This window comes from Syngnathus acus, chromosome 10 (assembly GCF_901709675.1).
Source record: "Syngnathus acus chromosome 10, fSynAcu1.2, whole genome shotgun sequence".
NCBI lineage: Eukaryota > Metazoa > Chordata > Actinopteri > Syngnathiformes > Syngnathidae > Syngnathus > Syngnathus acus.
In genome coordinates, this window is record NC_051095.1 from 14,164,466 (window position 1) to 14,186,090 (window position 21,625).

General features: G+C 39.6%; 1 protein-coding gene across 7 annotated transcripts in view; it reads left to right on the plus strand.

Annotated features, from left to right (window-relative positions):
• Positions 1-21,625, plus strand: part of diaph2 (diaphanous-related formin 2) — a 323,623-nt gene that overhangs the window by 90,545 nt on the left and 211,453 nt on the right. For all 7 annotated transcript variants that reach the window (XM_037261470.1, XM_037261473.1, XM_037261469.1 and 4 more), the window contains 7 exons: positions 3,999-4,138; positions 10,096-10,170; positions 10,242-10,311; positions 12,818-12,954; positions 16,438-16,546; positions 20,114-20,224; positions 21,490-21,602. In XM_037261470.1, the coding sequence (XP_037117365.1) occupies positions 3,999-4,138; positions 10,096-10,170; positions 10,242-10,311; positions 12,818-12,954; positions 16,438-16,546; positions 20,114-20,224; positions 21,490-21,602 (755 nt within the window). The remainder of the gene's footprint in view (positions 1-3,998; positions 4,139-10,095; positions 10,171-10,241; positions 10,312-12,817; positions 12,955-16,437; positions 16,547-20,113; positions 20,225-21,489; positions 21,603-21,625) is intronic.

Sequence of the window (21,625 nt, forward strand, 5' to 3'; positions counted from 1 at the left end):
GAGAGATCCGTTTACCTCGATCTGTGACGGGTTGATGTGGCTGAACGTCACGTCGCGTACGTCGAGCCAAATTGGCCACTCTTTTAACATTCGGCACTCACTTCTTTTCTTCGGGCCACTCATTTTAATGGAAGGATTCCCCGGGAAGGTTTGTGGGTGGCTTTAGCGTAAAACTGTATCTGAAAGCTCAGCGAGCGAATTACAAGAATGCTGTCGTCACAGCCCACGCTCTAAATTCGGGACTGATACAAATAGAGCGCGAGTGCGCCATGTCCGTACTACTGAGTACGTACGTACACGCACTTGTGAGTGTGCACCGAGCTTTCTGACACGGCTTCCGGTAGTAAATGCGCAGGCGAGCGGTTCCCCATCTACGGGGGAAACGCAGTCATTGCAGGCAAAATGACAAAAAAAAAAGTTTAATAATACAATTAATTCAGGGTTGGCGGGCCGGATTAAACGGTCCCGTGGGCCGGATGTGGCCCGCGGGCCGTAGTTTGCCCACCCCTGCTCTAGAGGACACATCATGATGCAAGTATCATGGAGGGAGCTCAAAAGATGATGATTTTTGGATTCAAGGATTATGTTTTTGCTAAAGTCGACAAAAACAAAGTCAACTTGCGCTGTTAGCAACTCAAACAGAGAAACAACTACGATATTGCCTTGAAATCTGTCAATATCAAACACATTTGGGTTAGATATTTTGGAAGCTTTTACTGTGGTAATGTAGTAGATTGCATATCAAATTGAACCACAAGATACTGCTTGGTCGAAAGATGCTCAAGTTTTTGCAAATTTTTTTTCATGTGCTGTCTTAAGTCTGTAAGATGGAAAAACCTTTTGTGAAAAGGAAATGTACCACAAGCCTCTTATTGTTTAATATTTTGCTATACACTAATTACTCAGATTGTATCAATGATTTATTTCAAGTCCACGGGGACACTCTTTGGAATTAAAAGTATGTACAAGATATAATTATCATAATTAGAGCACTGCGGCAATGTAACGATCAGAAAAAGAAAATGTGTCAGGAAGTTAATCAACCGATAAATAGACAAATGACTGGAGCATTTAGTACATCATATCCCTGTTTGGACAATGTTAAATACATAAATACAGTGCAACACCCTGTCCTACTGTATTCATTTGAGAAAAAAAAAACAAGAATTCATCTTAACTTATATTAAAAACAAGACTCCTGCCTGTCCACATACAATCGCTTGGAGCTACATACGTGTATTTTATTTCCTATGGTTTAAAATCCCATCAAATTTGAGGTTTTCTCCTTGTGTTTGACACTGTAAAGTTTCCATTGTATGACTAAATAAGTTAAAAGTACTATGAGTGATTGTTGTTATAAGAAAATGGCATCCTTGCATATCTTTGAAGGCGAGAAGACACAGTAAGACTAGGTGAAGCGAAGGCCCACCGCAGCATCTTCCAGGCCAGACACGTTGTCGCCCTCTGTTTTTTCCGGTAAACTGACAGAGAAGCTGAATAATGCATCCATCAGTCTGCCCGAGTGTGCCGAGCACTGGGCACTGAGTGCGCTGCCAGCTTGTTATGGCCTCATTACAGGTGAAGATGACATGTTGAGGTGCAGTCGCCTTGGCATTGTCTACCTGCCCTGCCCTCCAGAGATAGCGCCGTTCTCTGTCACGCCCTGCGCCATACAGAAGGGCGACTGTGATGGAGGAGGATAAAATGAACCTCAGTCCTGCCTTAACCCCACCAAAATGAAATTGACAGGCTCCCTAAAGTAATTGCTCCCCACACTATTTTCTCGGGCCGGAAATACTCTTATCGACAGATAGGGGATTCAATAAACGACGGGAGATGAGGCTCTCGGTTGTGGTCAAAAAGGCAGTGTGTGTGTCCACGAGTGTACAATTTACACTCTCACGATGCTCCTCCGTAAATCTGCCCACCCTGCATACACTTTATTTGAATCTCCTTCTGACCGTTCTCTCCTTCACATTCTCTCGGGGGTCTCTTTTGTTTAAAGCTTTGGCTGACCGTTTTTCCTCTGCCTTCGGGGCACAACTCTATTTCCCAGTAGCCGGCGTCATTCTGTTCCGATTGTATTTCTGCCGCCTGAGTGGCAGTGTAATGTTGATATTTTCCCAAGACTCTTCTTATGTGGGACGGGGTTGTGAAAGGGTGTTTTACGGTCAGTGTTTTGTTTCCATAGGTCAGACAGAGCCTGTGGTGAAGCCCGGGCCTCAGAGATGAAAATATACTAAGTAGTGAAAAAGAGATGGAAAATGGTAATGTTTTGGTTCCTTATGCATTACTCTGCAAATAGAGACATCAGTGTACAGTATACTATGGGGTGCTGCAGCTCGATCTTTCAAGATTCTTCTGTTCAAGTGCACATAAACGATTTGTTATTCAGGACATTCCATTACTCAAAGCTGGGTCAGGGATTGATTTGTCTTTAGACCTCAGTGGTTGATGTGCGTCATACTTTTGATATCAGAGCTTTAGTCTGATGTTCTCGAATTCAGTCCCTGCATGCTTCCTGAGTGTTTCTCTTTGTGGAGTTGAAGGTTTGACTAAATCCATTGAGTGTTTCATATTTTGTTTGGGAGTGATTTGGACTCTTATGCTGGAAACTCATGTTGCATTTACGGTCCTTCGAAAATGAAAATTATGAGAATTGTTTGTTTAATAAAGCACGTCAAAACTTTTTGAAGTGACGCACCCGCTTCAAAACCGAAATCCATGTGACATGGATCTAATTTTTTTTAGTGACGGTTTGAAAGACTCAATTATGTTTTTTTTTTTTCTTTGTTTTTTTTCCAAATCCAATCTGGGTCTCTTTTTATATGTGGTCCTCGATCGGATACGTAAATGCAGGAGGTATAATAAGGTGTAATAAAGGTTATTTTTCCTCTCCCTATTCAGATGGCCCAAGGTTTTCTTCAGTGTCATATAATATAAATTCTGTCCTTTATTTAACATATACACTTTATTTATCTGGACGAAGGTTGAATTCAGCTTTTGTGTTGTACCCACTGCAGTCTTTTCGGTCCAACTTAATCTATTTGAGTTTGTTGCACATAATAAAATGAGCCAAGATTCCCAAGGCAGAACTGTGTGCTCTGACCCTTCCTGCAGAGAGCCACTGTGCTGCACGTTTACTTTTCTTTTATTGATTTTGGCCCCATAATGACTGCACCTACTTTTTCTTCCTCTCCCTGGGTGACAACCAGGCCGGAAGACCTCCTATTCCTCTGCTAGTGCACCACATATTTTTTGCTTTTACTGACACTGGGTTAGTTTGCTGTCATAGTACGATGATGAAGTTGTCTTTTAGTGCTCTATGTTATGGATTCTCATCAAGGGTGTGGAAAGCTACTGGTATTGACACACACAAGTATAATTTGTATTATTTTTCCACAATATAAAAAAAAAAACAGAAATATTTTTCCACTATCTAAGATGGTTGATTATGCCTTACAGGAGAGCAGCTTGCATGCTTTAGGACAAATAAATGAGCTATGCCGCTATGTGCAAAACTGCCTATTAGCGCCGTTGACTTTGTTGTAAAACCAGCAGTTTGGGGATCAACAGAGTGCATGCGATTTTGCCGAGAAGTCATGTTCATAACTCATCTAATGACATGTTTTCTATTTGTATGGTATCTTTACTTCCCTTTGAATGTGATTTGGACATAGAAATTCAGCCAAAAGCAAAACTTTTTTTTTCTCTGGGTTACGTGTTGAAGCAGTGGAATATGGAGATATATTTGCATGCACAATCTTTTTACGACTGTTGTCAAATTTGAAGTTGATAAAAGACCATTAGAACAGATTTGATCAGGCGCTAGCTTTTAAAATAAACAACATTTACTGAGCTTTGAGAGTGCGTTTGTTGTGTGCATGAAACCAAGCATCATATGTCCAATAATTCACAAATAATTCAAATGACTTGAAAAACAAGGTTTTTTTTTTTTTAATAGCATCCTCATGTGAGTTAATGTGTTTTGCTTTCAGGGAGGACTGAGGAACAGCAAGCATGAATGTACGCTCTCATCCCAGGAATATGTCCATGAGCTTCGTTCTGGTATCACAGAAGAAAAACTGCTCAATTGCCTGGAGTCGCTTCGGGTTTCTCTCACCAGTAACCCAGTCAGGTTAGTCCCTCACATTTTGGGATTTGTCTTTGTACCGGTACCGTATTTTATAAAAGACATGAAAATGTCATCATTTTATCAGGTGAACTGATTCATTGTTTAAAAACAAAATGTTTTCCTTTTTGTTACCAAAGACCGTACCTTTGTCCACAATGAATGGGCTACTCAGTTTTATATCTGGTCCCACGACTACAGGGAAATGTGCTTATGAACTGACCAACTGCTGAAGGCTGCGTGTGAATCAATGATGGACACGTGAACGAAATGCTCAATGGCGTCAGTGAAGTACAATAAAACCCAATTGTGCCATGGTGTTCCCATAGGAACAATTGCATTATCTTAATGTTTGTATCGGTCAATATTACGGCCGTGTTAAATTTATCGGAACAAAGACCATACAGTGATATGTTCTCATTGAAAACTATTTGCTTTAATAACACAGCCACATTTTTTAACTACGCGTCGGCAAATGTAATTAAAATGTATCCTACATTCACTTTGACCACTTTGCAGGTACTAACGGTGAACATTCATTCATTAGTGTTCTTGCTCCGATTCCTGCCTTCTCAACCAAGAAATTGAGATGTGATATACTTGAGTTGGAGTTATTATACTCTACGCCCACGTGAAGCCTGACTTCATTTAAATAAAATAATTTTGATTCCCTCACTGGCTTATATATTACGACCCCCCCCCCCCCACACACACACACGCAACCAACCCCTTGATGAATTTATATTCAACGGAATGAGGTTTTAATATATTTTGTTGTGAAAACCTAATTAACCCCTTTATATGTCAGGAGGACAGTGAAGTGAAATCCCTCTGGCCATGTGCCTCAAGGGGGATTTAAGTCAGAGTTCCCACCCAGAAAGATGCCATTATGTGGATGTACTACGTGAGTCCAGGTTTTTATTGTGGGTGTTTTCCAATGACCCGTAAGCATGTAACGGTCACCGTGCATTATGAAGGGATCACCTCCTGTGGCTCGGCAGGTCCACAGGGTTCTTGAGGGCATCAGAAAGATTATTCATGATTATAATATCCCTGCTGGAAAGTTGATGCCGCGTGCAACGACTGGAGCAACTACACACACGCACACGCGCACACACACACGCACGCACGCGCGCGCGTGCGCGCACGCACGCACGCACACACACACACATATATATGGATTATACTGAGATCTACTATGGAATTGATGGATTGTACTAAGATCTGAGAAAAAATACTGAAGTTTCCAGTCAACCACCCATGATATAGAGCATGATGGAGTTTGTAATATTCAGAGCTCAATGCATTGTACCTCCTAATTAATATGAATGGTCTTGATTGTCATGGATCACAGCACACTTTTGTTTGTGACTCTTCTGGTTCCTCTATGTTAATGTAACCTTATACGGTTTGTTATCACAGAGTGAAAGCGAGTGTGACTTGGATGGCAGTGTACCAGTGTCAGGCTTTTCTTGAAGCCAAATAAGGAAACAGTTTTTGCCCCTGAAAAAAAATTCTTTACATATTTTAAAGTTGTGTTATTTAGAGGTATACATCAATTAAATGTAACCGTGTTTACTGGGCTGAATACTACAATTACTAATATTATGTATTTTTCTCAATTTAACTTGAAACAAAACCAAAACTACTGAATAATACCTAGTGTAGGACTAATACGGAAACCGCAGCACAGCAAAAACTGCCTGGGAAGTAAAGTTGGCGAGGGAAGAGGAAATTGAATGAACGAAGCAAGTGGCGAGTCATTCATCATGCAAAAATGCTAAAGTCACGCATGAGTTACTGGATTCCATTTTTTATGGATGAAATGAGACCTATTGACTGTTCATATGGATTACAGTTGTTCAAGCTCCCCCAACATTGGATTCTCTGACTGATCACCTGTTTTGTTTTGCCTTGGAAAATTACGGCTCCCAAAAGTTTGGCACCGATTTTTAACCAAATTTTTGCCCAAACCCCAAATCAGTAAAACTTTTTGTGGCGTTGGAACTTCAAGGTACCACAGAAATTAAATATGACGAACAACAGCTTTATCATTAATATGTTGTTTTTGAACGTGGCTGCTTAGCATGACTTTTCTTCTTGTTCCTGTGTGTTTGGGCAGACGGCTAATTTGCTCCCACAGGCTTGTGTTTGTTTAATAGTTTAACTGGTGAGGCTGCGCACCTGTTTGGCAGCGCAGGTGACTGCAGGGCCTTTGTGCTCAGGGCTTTATCTCGCAGGCAGTCCCGCACAGGTGTGCAGCATGCGGAATCCTAACAGCCTCCCACAGATGGAATCGCCCGAAGCGACGGCTGCCGACTGTTTTCAGTCTCTTCTCTTCAGCTGCCATGTTTTTCACTCGTTTTTCCCAAGACAATTATTCTATGCTGCCTTTCCATTTAGGTAGTTATTTTTGATACTTGCCGCTTAAGTGCAAAGAGACGTTTGTCTTAATCCACTGATAAGTGAGATGTTGAAAACATTCATTGAATGAATTCTTTCTTTATCAGCCAAACACAAATTTTCATTACACTTGTCAACTATAATTGCATTGAAAAATCTTAACTTAAACTGTTGAGCATCTGTATGTATTAGCTTTTCCATGCATTTTAAGATCTACTCGATATTTAGCTGTGCTTTGGTCACCTTCTCTCAAATCTTTCTGTAGAACTCAACCTTTTTATTAATAACACCTATAGCATAAGTTTTTGTGCTCTTTCTGTTGCGGACCAAAGTTTGCACTATTTCATGATTCATGTTTTCTTGTTGCACAGTGAAACTATTTTGGGGGCTAAAATCTCGTATAAATCTTGGCGAAACAGTTTCTCAATTGGCATTATGGGGATTTTGGGGGTTTGTAAAACAGATATACTGCAGTCTAGCCATTTGGATCGGATGCCATTTAATAACTATAATTCCCCTAATTACATTATAGACAAATAAAGGGTGTCAACAAAGCTACTTCTGTCATGCATTTCATTACTTGCAGTCAGCTGTTTCCTGTCAGGGTTTTATGTGGCCGATTCTCTCTGCCTTCCCTCGACTGCATGTGACTACTTGGTATAACTACCAATCAAAAGTGAAGTTCAGTAAGACAAGACACTGTGTGTGAGAGATAATATCGCACATGAACAGCTTCAGCTGTGTCACTTTTATTTATAATTTAGTCATCTGTATCCGTAGCATAGTGCTTTCGTACATCCATTCAGGATTCACATCAATTTCAACAAGATATTAAACAAAGCAGTGAAAAGAACTGATGCTTTCTACGTAGTTATTTCGATCTAGGCCGGCATTCTGTTCCTTTCTCCTTTGAAGAGTAATGTAAGGCGGGAAGATGTTATTTAACTAAATTGTTGAAAGGACTCAATGTAGCATCAGCATTATCCAACATTGGAACCTTTAAGGAACATAAAATGTGTTGAATTATTAGGGCCCAAGCAAAGTACGCTATTAAAATTACTTTGGTTTTGTCAAATAAATCATTTTTAAAGACTTTAGTCACTGATTTCTTGCTCTAAAAGTGTAGTTTATTTTTGTAATCTAAATCTCTTCATTGACGCAAAAAGTCATCCTCATATCTCATTAGAGTGAAGGCATAATTTTCAGCAAAATGAATCTCTGCATTGATCAGTGTTTTGTCCCACCCACACCTGACATCCAGAAGGGAACGTGTAACTTGCAAATACATCACAAACAAGCAACCATCACATCCAGTGGTGCAATCGAGTAGTCATCTACTACTCACCTCTGACTTCTCTTTGGTATACATGGCTGATAGAATACTTTGTACATATTTGCCCAGTGTGTGGGCTGATTTTGAAACTGTTACTAATCGGAAAGAGTCATTTGTCCATTTACATTAAAAATATACACATTTGTTTTAAGTACGTCTCTCTCTCTCTCTCTCTCTCTCTCTCTCTCTCTCTCTCTCTCTCTCTCTCTCTCTCGCTCTCTCTTTTCTCTGGCCTTAAACGCTATTTTTTGTCAGGCTATAATGGAGTGGCATTTTTGACATGCTTAAATGCTAAAGCCGACACTGGCGGTGCTTGGTTTCACGCTACTCATCGTGCTATTTGCTGTTATCTTTCTGTGGCACAGAACGATTCAGTATTCCCTCAGGAGGACAACTGAAGGAATTCAATTGGGACATAATAGGAAGAAATTTATACTTTCCATCAAAGTCGCCCCACCCACTTCTGATGAAACATTACAGGAAAAAGATAAAATATTGACACGATGCAAAAGCTCTCGTGCTAATAGCTTTTCCTTTTCAGTGCTTGCTTACAGGAATAATTAATTGTGATATTTCCCAGAATGGACATTGTAGAAGTATCATTTGTTGTTTTTATTGCACCAATAACTTGAAATTGGTATAGTTGGAGTTATTTTATCAAATAGATGAGCATTTATGTAAATTGTTCTTTTAATCTGGTGCAGATATTATTTGTAAACTGCAGTATAGCATAACATTGTTGTCACCAGCTAAACAAACTCGCTTGCGATCATTTTACTTCTCAATTCTCATTGGGTTCCCAAGTGCCATTGTACTGTTCTATATGATTGAGTAAATTGATATGAACAATATCTACCAGTTCTCTTCTCACTTTCTCTTTGCATGTTCATATTACCACATTTGCTTTGGAAAAGAGAAACATTTGGCCAGAAAATAGCCACACCTAAAATGAATGCAACCAGCATTCCTAAGATTGTTCACTCACACAAATATTACTCCTATTATCTTGCTCTGATAACAACATCATGGGACAGATGCATAAACAGTGAATTTCTGGGACTGTATTCCATCACCTTGCTACTCATTGACTTCCCTCGCTTGTACAAACATCGTCGACTCATGTCTCAGGCCACAATTAATCACGGCTTAGCGTTAGAAAATTGCCATACCATAATTGGTTGTTACCTGAGACCTGGCAACTGTGATGTCATGACAAGTCGGAAAATTGGGCACCCCCCTGAGATTGATTAAAAACAAGTGGATTTTGCCTCTTTCATTCATATTTCACAAACAAAAAAATAAGAACACTGTTTTGACTAGTTGGGCTGCACAGAACTTACTATTACAAAGACAAATTTGGGATTGCGTTCCCCTTTAAGTACATTGGCGGGTGGGAGTGATACTCTGAGCTGATTTGGTCACCGATCAAAGTAATACCTCAGCACAGTCAGGCAACAGCATCCCCATCTTAATCGAGGGCCTCCCTTGACACAGCGAGTCAATACAAAAGGCTTTCATGCTCAAACTATTATTATTCCAAATGCTTGTCAAAATTTGAGATACATTATTGACTCGCACATTTTAACATCAGGAAATAACTGCATGCATTTTGTGTGTATTGACACTTGGGGGTCCTGGAAACAAGCAATGTTAATGGCATCATCTGGCTGTGACCACACAGCCGACCCCCCGCTACTCCCCCGCCACGATCCCTTCTCCCGCTTGCCTCCTTAGATAAACAGGCTCATCTGCACTGGATCATTTGCCGTCTCCCGATATGCTGTGGTTTATAGGCAATTATCTCTCACAATCCGTTATCGATTACAGTGTTATCTTTCTCGCATTGCTCAATTTTTGGGCACAGCAACACGGCCACACTCTGCAAGAGAGGCTGGATACAAACAGCTCAGTGATGGGAACTCGAGTGAAGATGGATGTGTGTTCATTTGCTCCTAAATGGGTGTAGTTTAAATTCTAACCGTATTCAGTGTCGGGGAGGCCACGGCTGGGTTGCGCGGCTCGGCTTGTGTCGGGAATTAAAACCCACTACACGAGTCCATTTATCCTAATGTGTCGAACCCAAGATATTTGTTTGAATGACTCAATCGCTCATGGGTTCAGCCAATATTTATGTATAATTCACTCTCTGTATTAAAATGTCTTTCAGTGCCAAGACTGTGTCAAAAATACTGACTGGATATTTTGTGTTCCTCTACATCCTCCACAGTTGGGTGAATAACTTTGGTCATGAGGGTCTTGGACTTCTTCTGGATGCACTGGAGAAGCTTTTGGATAAGAAACAGTGAGTGTCCTACTAAGTATTTTACTTTGATGAAAAGCATACTCTTAAATATTGTTCTATTTCTTTTCTAGGCAAGAGATCATTGATAAACGGAATCAGCATAAACTTATTCAATGCTTGAAAGCTTTCATGAACAACAAGGTTTGTATGGATCAATACATTTTTCTAAACTATGTTTACATTAATTTGAACTTAGATAACTCTAAATAACTAGTGTATTATAGATGAGCTTATCGTTTTGGTAGCACTCCAGTCATTTCTCTGCGTGCGTAAGCCTAACTATTGAGTGCATCAAATCAAACAAAATTGAATGGTTCTACTTTTAAACATATGGAAACATGCATCACATCGTCTTTCACAGAAGAGAAACTATGTTTGAAGGAAATGACAGATTTAAAGTAGGGATCAACCAATATTTTTTTTTTCAATAACCGATGCCAATATTTAGAGTTCAGGGGCAACTGATGACCGGTATGAGCTGCCGATTTTTATGGTCGATTGTTAGGGCCGATATCTCGAAATTTTGTGCTTTATTTGCACACTAAAAAGTCACACTAATAAGAAAAAGTGAGTTTCTCATTTCTTTTCTCATTTCTGAACTTAACATCATCATTTATTGAACACGAATCAATAAATTGGCCAAGTATGAAATATATAAAACAGGTCATATAAAAAAAATCAATCATTTACGTACATTACCGTAATTTTCGGACTATAAGTCACGGTCTTTTTCATAGTTTGGGTGGGGGGGCGACTTATACTCAGGAGCGACTTATATATGTTTTTTTCACAAATTTTTACTTGATCATTAACACATCACTTACTTACAAGTATAGTTGACCACTTCACATGTTATTTTTAGTATAGTTGATCACTTCACATGCTTTGATATCTTTATCTTGAACATATTCAAAACATGAAAAATAGAGAGAAAAAATCAAATAAAATAATTAACACTTTAAAGCGCCATATCCTCTGGACATGTCCTCTGTCACCAGGATGACATAAAGGACGAGAAATTTGATCGATGGATTTAATGATTTGGAGTGACACAAATGGTTTGATAATATTGTTGTTTATGTGATAGTTATTTAAAATATAGTTTATATATCGTTGTATGGGCCTGTGGAATAATTTGAACTGCGGCGCGGCACACGGCATTGTTGACAAAGGACGATCGATGGATTTAATGAATTGGAGTGACACAGATGGTTTTATATTATTTATGTAATAGGTTTTTTTAAATAACTGAATGTTACGTCAGGCCCGTTCTCAGCTCCTCGTTTGTGTTTGTCACGTTAGCATACCGTATCGTTTAGCCTGTTGTTGCTCGTTCATGTCTGTTCTTGGTGTTGGATTTTGTCGAATAAATTGCCCCCCAAAATGCGACTTATACTCCGGAGCGACTTATATATGTTTTTTTTCACATTTTTGGGCATTTTATGGCTGGTGCGACTTATACTCCGGTGCGACTTATAGTCCGAAAATTACGGTAAATATTTTTTCAACTTTGTTGAAACATGAGTATAAACTATACATCTAAATGAAAGAAATACGTGATGAATAAACATTAATATTCCAAAAGTTTTGGCTTGGGGTCCTTCACTAAGGCAACAGCATGTTCCACCGCAATTACATGGAGCTGCCCACGGACGTTCCTGACTCTAAATCAGCACTACTGAACACAGATATTGACAGATGCCGATGAATTAAATAAAAATAAATATAGACCCGATATATCGGTTTAAGTGCTGACAAGTTAATTCTTATGTGAGGGAAACAACAACAAACATTTAATCGCATCATACCCTCTTGAACTGAGCCGAACCATATCATATTGAAATCCCACTGAATCTAACCAAATTGAATCGCTCCACTTGAACCGTCATTGAAGCGTATCACACCGGATGTATGAAAATATGTATCAAACTGTGTGTGTTTGTGTGTGCGTGTGTGTGTGGGCACCCTGAACTGGTTGGCAGCCATTCGCAGGGCTAACATAGACAGACATGTATGGATGTGTGTGGTGCGCTAGGCTTTATTTTTTTTTTTACTCAGTGGTCTGGATTCCACTGGAGGTGATGCTGTCTAAGATAATGGGCTAATATGGAGAAGCTAATTTTAACATTTACCATCCCCACTCTGCTCTCAGTTCAATTAATTATCAATTTTAGTAAGGTCTTGCTCATTTCTCATGTGGAGGCACACATTTCAAGGCTCGGTGACCAATTGATGTTCCTGCTTCTAATCCCCACCAGTGGTCACCCGCATCTTTAGTGGTCGGAAGACATAAAGGTTACAGAAAAGTGTTTGTCCCTGACGTTCTGTCCTCACTTGAATGCATTTATCATTCTCTTTATTTTTTCCTGAGGCTATTATTTTACTCAAGCCTGCATTTGAATAGACTCAAGTTTCACCATAATTTTAACAAAACATTTCTAAAACTAAGTGCCCTACCTCCAGGCCTTGTTCCCTCAGCATTAACCTGAATACATTTCCCTGGTCGTTATTTGAAGAAATGCAGTTAAATCGTACATACTTGAATCTTTGATCAAGTCAAATTTGACATGTTTGAGAGCTCGGATTAATTTACACCCACCGGAATATTTTTCCCTTCATCCTTCTCCTTGCTTTTACTATCTGACAGTATGGGCTGCAAAGGATCCTGGGAGATGAGCGCAGCCTATTGTTACTGGCGAGATCCATCGACCCCAAACAGACCAGCATGATGACCGAGACTGTCAAGATCCTGTCGGCCTTCTGTATCATCGGCGAGGAAAACATGTAAGGCCGATCACCTGATTGCTCGCGCTGTCTCAAGTCATTGATAACAAGATGTTTCTCGTCATTGCATGCGTTGTGGAATTTAGAGGTCAATGCTGTCTTCTTGAAAGGGTTATCCAACATAACGAGACTCAAAGGGAAGCCACATTCAAAATAAATTCCCACTTTTACCAGTCTTTTTCTTCTAGACATAATATTCTGGAGTTTGACAGTACCCTGAACTTTGGCGCGAAACGCAATCCCTATGTAATGATGTTGATGTGGGAATTTATGTTTTTCCTTGAACCGCACTCATCGGTGTTTGCGTGAAATATCCTTGTTTATCTTCTGAGTGAACTCAAACGTCGGTTCAAAAATTTGTTTCAACTTTTTGCTCCTGTAAACGGCTCAGTGCTGGACAGCTACAATTGGTACTTTTAGTCCTTTTGACAAATGCTCTCCATGTTGCTGTATTGTAACTGTCAAATCAAGAATACTTTCAGTCTAATTGTGGGTTCTTTTTTATCTAAAAGCAGTTGATGGGTTTGGAGCCTTGACATTTTTGGTCATGTTTGGTTCTTTTTTTATTAGTAGTCAACAGGGCTTAAAAAACATCAGATTTAATAATTGGTCTCAAGAGTGGTCACAGATAAAGTTTGTAACCATAAACTTTTAGCGCTACAATCATTTCATCACGCGAGGTGGATAACAATGGCCGCAGCTGACCTGTCTGTAGATCTCATGCTCGTGTTTCTACCATCACCAAAAAAAAGAGCGTGTTCATTTGCAACAATACTGATTGATATGGTCTACACCCACGTTGCATGAACAAACAAACAAAAAATACAACGGCACTCTTTTGACAGTTCAGCTAGAATGTTCTGATCCAAATGCAAGCGTAGGGTGAACACAAGTCATAGCACCAGATAACAAATGTATTAGATTCAGTCACCACTCCAGGACTTCGAGTCCACGACTTCACCCAAACTAGTTTTTTCTATTTAATGGGTTTCTCGGAACTGATAGCAGTGCAAACAACAGTAACCGTGCATTCATCTTCCTTGTTTGGTGACACTGTAAAATGTTGCTCTCACAAGGCTTTTCTGCTGCCTTCAGTTGCTTTGATAAAATAGTGTGATCCCTCAGTCATTAAATGATCTGTGGTCTTTCAGTTATTAAAAACAAACTGCAGAAACCAGCTGTGTAATGTTTTAAGCTTTTTCAGTATAGCAACAACTGTGAAAGTTGTTTAGTTTGTAGACATACAAGTGTGAATTACTGTCAAGAAGGAATGAGCACAACTCCATTCCAAAATTGTTTCATTTGACAAATAAATATAAAGGTTAACGTGGACCGTCTCTGCTGTGTTTACATGCTTTTCCGTGTTTCTAGGATAATAAACTGGATGGAGAACCTTGTAAAAACACCATCATGTCTGCAGAAGCCTCTGTAGTTTCCCACTGAGTGGCATGTGCTCGTAAAAGCGTGGACACTGCATGCCCGCCCCGGTGTTTTAGCAGAAGTACATTGGCAGATTGTCTCACAATGGATTAGAGTTGACTGGTTCACTTTGGATGTGTTCGGCTGTCCTTACAGTCTTGTTGATATAACTAACATAATTTAAATTGTCTTGTCTTTTGGTAATTTATTGTCACTCCCAACGTTGATTTGTATGCAACGGCAAACCCACATATTCAGTTCAGTGTCGTGTCACGCATCTCTGACCCTCCAATAAGGCCTTAAGCTTTTACACAAACTGCATACGTTCACGCTTTTGATACTGATGTCTAGCAGCGGGATGGTTGAGAAGAGGGTCTGAAGGACAATGTCACTGGAATAGTTTGGATTTTTGATCCCACATCAAAGGACAACTGTCGTCTGTATGACGCAAGTTACTGGACAAAATACAACTATTCTCTGTGTGACTTTTTTTTTTTTCATTGACACTCGCTATATTATAAAATTCAAATTCTTTATTTTGTTGTAAATTCAATTAGATATTGCTTGTTCATATTATTGTTATTGTTATTATTATTATTATTTTCCATAATGCTTGTTATTGTGTAGATTTTATTAGTTATAGTGTTTGTTTTAGAATGAATGAATACTTTCACATGCGCAAGTTGTGACATCATGGAAAAAAACGATACCATTTAGCCTATACAAATATGTTCAAACGTATTTGAGTGCGTTCGGACATGTGTTCATACCTACTTGTAAATACGTTCGAACATATTTAAACATGTTTAAACATACTTGCAAAAAGCTTCGAACATACTCGCAAGTTTGAACATTTATGCCTGTAAAATATTTTACTCCGCATTGGGAGTTCCATGATTTCGTTACAGGGAGATCTTATCTGAAAGTAAAAATTTTCAGACTCAACAAATTAAAATGGATATTTTCCCTTGACAAACCTTTTAACTATGGTCGTCTGCCACTAATCTATCATACAAACTTGTATCCTGGTAGTAAGTGAACGAATTCTCTCAGAGAATTTTGCTTTTGACTCATTTATTACTTCTGGTATAAGTCCCAACACAGATTCGAAGCACGTTCACGAGTGCCTTGTACCATGCATCAAAGCTTTACTGGCCTGTCAATTGGACCAGATCATTTGGATTCACTCATTGCTTTGACACTATTGCAAATAGTGTTCACTATATTTAATTGTGAATACAGTGTAACTCTTAAGTGGCGCACTGGGAATTTGTTGGGTTCACCATGGGGGGATATTCGGAATGATGCGAGCTACCTTGTAGCAAGTGACAGCGACACGAGTCGAGTCGTCTCTTCGCTGCCAGCCAATGGCGTGATGCCGGCTCATGTTTAGCTGACAGCGTTGAGAAAGAACGCGACAAGTTAAGCAGATCTATTGCCTGTTTTGAAGCGGCCTTTCACATATTTTTAGAGCTATGCCCAATGCCTGCTTATGAGACGGTAATCTCCAGTCGTTTCTTTTACTCAACACTAGTTACTCAAACATATTAGATTACCCTCAGTGAGAAGGCAGCTACTTTGGGGTAGTTTTAATGATACAAGCATGACAATAAGTCTGGTAGATGATAGGTGAAATTACTTTCATTATTGCATTTGTATTACACACCAAAAGCGTCCCTTTTCTGTTTGAACAAGCTGCCTTGAGCTCTTGCAAGTTCTCTAATTTGCTTACATTCTCATTAAAGTATATTAGTCACATTAGTCTGCTGGTCCACTGCAATTAGTTGCGCCTTTTCTCTGCTAAGAAAGCTTCTTAAACACAATTGTCCAGTCAACTCAACACAAACCCATATTTATTTCCCTACATTATTGTGTAGAAAGTATGATAAGGACACATTGATATACTGCAGTGCAAGCACAAGGATTGCCTGTAAAGAAGGGCCACTCAAAATAAGATCTATGATGTTTGATCTGAAAATTGTGAGTAAATGTCCTGTCAGCGAGGTGATAAAAGTGTTTGTTGACACCCACCCAGCCTTTTCTCGGTGATCTCTTTTCTTCCAGCTTGGATAAGATTCTGGCCGCCATGACAATTGCTGCAGAGCGGAATAATAAGGGGAGATTTGCTCCAATTGTTGAAGGACTGGAGAACCACGATGCCCAACAGCTTCAGGTTTGGATTCCCATATATAAACACACACAAACTGATTTTGACAGCTGGGGATGCACTTTTTTTCAAACCACATCGAATAAAGTCTATTCCAATATAGCATTGTTCACAGAATCTGACCTTATAAGAAGTTATTTTGCTATTCTTATGGTATTGTCATGAATTTGTCTGTTCTCGACGTATTTTCCGGACTATGAGTCGCTCCGGAGTACAAGCCGCACCAGCCACAAAATGCATAATAAAGTAGGAAAAGACATATAAGTCGCACTGGAGTACAAATCGCATTTTTGGGGGAAATTTATTTGATAAAATCCAACACCAAGAACAGACATGTCATCTTGAAAGGCAATTTAAAATAAACAGAATAGAGGCAACAACAGGCTGAATAATTGTATGGTATGCTAACGTTACATAACACCTAAACAACAAACTCAGAACGTGCCTGGTATATTAACATACTAACATATTAAGAGTTATTCAAACAACTATAGCATAAATAACATGCTAACAAGTTTACCAAACCATTTGTGTCACTTCAAATCACTTAATCCAATGAAATCTTCATCCTTTGTGTCACTTTTAAACACCTCCGCTAACTCCGGAAGTAGAAGATGCGGTGCTTCCTCTTCTACGTTGCTTACGTCAGACTCATCGTCAGTTGCAGTTCCAATTATTCCAGCCTTTCTGAATCCTGACACACAGGCCTAGAGCGCCCTCTTGCGGTTTAGTGTGAAAATAACATGGGAAATGATATAATAATGTGTTAATTTCACACATAAGTCGCTCCTGAGTATAAGTCGCACCCCCGGCCAAACTATGAAAAAAAACTGCTACTTATTGTCCGGAAAATACAGTAGTGCCAAATCAATCATTTCTTGGTAATCCTAAATTCAAATAACATTTTCTCTTAAAACCATATGGCGCTACTCTTAAATATATGTTCAATGTTTGTACGTATGCCCATGCTTTTGTTTTGACAATCATATGGAGTCTCCCAGAATATAAAACATTCATTTTATTTTAACACAGTTATTTGGCATCACAAACATTCATTTGGAATGTCTGCTGGAGAATGGCCACTCATCATGTGAGAAAAAGCAGTATTTTTAAGTGTGAGACGCGCCTCCTCTGGGGAGCGGCAGAAGACATCAGGAGAGGTGCAGTCGTTTGAGAAAAATAAATAAAAAAATAAGATAATGTCAGTTATATGCCAAATTCAAGCTGTGTTGCTTTGGTGAGAGGAAAATGTGTAACTGTGGCTATTAATTGACAGATTACATGCGGTTTTGAGACTTTAAGTAGAAAAGTAACATGCTGTTAAGTGCATAATGACTGTTTGGTTTAAATTATTATTTATACCAGGGGTGTCACTCATTTTTGTCACGGGCCGCATCGTAGTCGTAGTTTCTTTTGAAGGGGCATTATGATTGTCAACGCCTTATATATAGTGTAGGCTACACAACAAATTGATGAATAACTAGTTAATAACTAGACGAGTAAAAACTGTTTAGATATTTTAAAAAAAAGCTAGCGATCTCTATTTTTTAAAACTAAAGACAATTAGAAATGTTTGTATGGACACATGAAGTCAATGCACAATTTGTCTTTGTGGGCCACATAAAATGGTGTGGCAGGCCGTATCTAGCCCTCGGGCCTTGAGTTTGACACCTATGATTTATACAAAGTGTATATGTATCAGTGGTCAGACCTATGAACAGCACAGTGCATTTCGGATTTTTATGGCATTCTTTCAAGGCGGCAGGGACCGCACACCATACCTTTCAGCCCCTCAAGTTTGATTTTGTCATGGAGACCATTTTTAAGCGCAGGAGCTAAAATGACAGCGGTGGCGTCTTCACGTCCACTTGTCGAGCCCACAGCACCTTGGTCACTCGATGAGATGTGATTGCTGGGTAATATAGAATATGACGCCAAAAGCTTCATCGCTGCCGCTGCTTTAATTAAAAACGCCAACATCCTTGAGCTCTGCCCCCCCAGGTTCTTTTTAATCTTTTCCAACCAACAGCCTCAACAGCTCAGTTTCTCTTCTACTTTTCTCATGTCTTTCACATTTTACAAGGATTTCCTCTATCTTCCTCTCCCCCAAACCACCTCAAGGTCTCAAAAGGCTTTGGTTTGAAAGGGCAACAAAAGGGAGCTCACCTACCTTTTTTCAAAATTGTGCTCCAGTCGAAGGAAGGAAAACGATAAACAGCAATGAAAACGAACCCACTCGATACATGTTTCTGTATCCCTAAAGTGGGTAATTATTTATGGAATGGCTTCTTTTAACAGCGGGGATTGTGCAGCAGAAGTACTGCAGGAAAGTGGTGAGGCAGCGACAAGTATAATGATAATATTTACCGTGTATATTTTTGTGATGATGCTGGTCTTTTGCCTTTAAACGTTTACATTAATAACAAAAGTCTTGTGCTCATTGTTAAGTAAATGAAAATGATTTACGTGAAAGTAAATTGAGTTCTCTCGTCAACCAGTTTGGACTCAATGCCTGCAAAAAATGTTTTTGGAAGGAGACATAGTATAATGTTTTTTTCCCCAAATTTTACTATTTGGAAAAACAGTTCCCACGTCTTAGTAAAATTTCTGTCATTCCTCATTCCAAGTTAGCAAAGGAGGCAGACTGTGATGCTCCACAAGACATATTTTACAATGCTAGCTTTTACTAACACCTCAAGGAGGTCACAATCCTACTGGTCTGCTTGGCAACACTTGGGAAAGCTGGGGAAGCGTCTTTCTCTCAAATCGTGTCAAAAGCCAGAAAAACCCCCACTTCAGTATAACACGATTAAGACCACCACACTTTCTGTGGCCTGATGGTTTATTGGCAGTCACTCTAAAATGATGTTGTCCTTGTTTATTGGGTGTTAATTTGAAATAATATTAGTAATATTTTGTCTTAAAATGTCTGTTTTGTCTTGTCCTTCTCTGATGACTGCCAGTTCAAACAACATTTCTCTAGCAAAGAAAACTTAGGTTTGGAAAAGCTTCAGACATTGACTACCCAATGATGTTGTTCATATGGGCAATATCGTCAGTTGAGCATTAAGCCATTGTTTTGACTTCTTAGCAGTGCATCTGAGCCAATAGTTCAGGTCAAGGTTTTTCAAAGACAGCTTGCAGCATCCATGGGAATTCTTCAGCCCGCTATCGATTGGCTGTCCAAGGAAAACGCTCTTATCCGTGGCCTTCTCCCTTAAAACCCCTTACTGCTCATTAGAATTGATCAGCGATTTCCAAGTAACACCCCCCCCCCCCACACACACACACACACACAACACACGCAGCGCTTTTCCTTTCCGATGAATCCATTTATAATGCACATCCAGGCTGTAGCGTTTTCACCTTCTATTGTCTTGTCCTTTTTTCACTCTTTATCCACTGTTTCTTTTCTTTTTCCAGTGGCATTGATAGCAGTAATAAAACAGAAACACATGAGCCGTTTGAACCCCCCAAATCCATGAGCGAGGAAATAACTGCTACAGAATTGCATGATGTTTTCTTCATTTTGTAAGAAGCGGCAAATGTGTTTTGTGTTTGCACACTCCGCAGGTTGCCTGCATGCAGCTCATCAATGCGTTAGTTACTTCCCCGGATGACTTGGACTTCCGGATACATCTGCGAAATGAGTTCCTAAGATGTGGCCTCAAAAAGATCCTTCCTGTGAGTTATCAAAATGTCATGTGGCAGCATTGCTTTGGATTATTTCACATGTATTAAAAGTCAAGATGGAATTTTTGACTTGTGAAGAAGCCCCGGCATTTGCATGACTACCGCTTAGGAGATTACTAGGGTTGCAGTCTAACAATTTATCACGGAGCTTATCAATGTGTATTCCACAATAATTTAGTCATGATTGCATTTTTCTTAATGTGTATTTTTTGTCCACATTATCTGCAGAATATTCCATTTCAAGATTCAAGCCATTTCACTCCATGAGTCTTTCCTATCCTATTCAGTTTGGGCAAATTTTCAAATCAATAAATATAGCCGGGTGATATGTGTTAGTGAATCGACATTTTCTATCGTCAATTTTATGTTTCAAAGTTGCAACGGATATGTTATTTTCCCCAGCATCGCTAGCCACACTTCAAAACAACACCATCACCAATGTGGGTAGGCGTCGCCAGTGTTGCATTCAAACACTGTGGCAATTTTGAATATAATTCAATTCAGGCAGGCTGGACCACAGGCTGGGCCACTCCTGGAGCTAGGCCGCATGTGGGCCGCAGACCGCTAATTGAATAGCACTGCTGTATTTTATAATGCCAGTGTGCCAAGCAACTTGAAAATATCAATTATCAGTTCAAAATTATCGATATAAATTAGCTCTGTCATTCTTAACAAGCTTAGCTGATTTCCATAAAAAGTGCAGTGCAAAAGTCAAAGCAAAAAAAAACCCCTGTCTTCTTCAGGCATGCATTTATTATTCCCTCTACCGTATCTCCTTAAGCCATCATACTCCCTCTGAACCGTCATTGCTTCAGACAGATGGGCCTTAAAAACATGACGGCGGCTGCAGAAATTAGGCTTCATTTGGCCACATCGCTTGCTTTCAGTTCCGCCGCTGACATTTCAAGCGAGAGCCCCCACAGTGTTTCGCGAATAGAACAGGTGTTGAATAATTTGTACTATTCACAATGTCGGGGATTTGTGTGAAGTGTTCTACAAAGTTCTCTTCCGTTGCATTACAACCAGTCATGCCAATTTCTTTTTTTATGTCAACACTATTGATTGCATCCATTTTCTACAATGGAAGTCTTGGGAAACTGGGATTACTTGTTGATTAAAGTCTTCACGTGGGATCCAGCCTGGATCGATCACTGTCTATTAACATTACTTTTACTTAGTCAGTCCACCTAAAATCAACCATTTTTGGACAACCGTAAAAAAGGTACCCCAGTGATTATTTGTCCAACTCATTTCAGGAGCTCAAAGAAACGGAAGAGCTGGACATCCAGCTCAAGGTGTTCAATGAGAACAAGGAGGAGGACTCCATCGAACTCTCCCATCGCCTGGATGACATTCGGGCCGAGATGGAATATCCTTTGCCCCCCTGTCCTG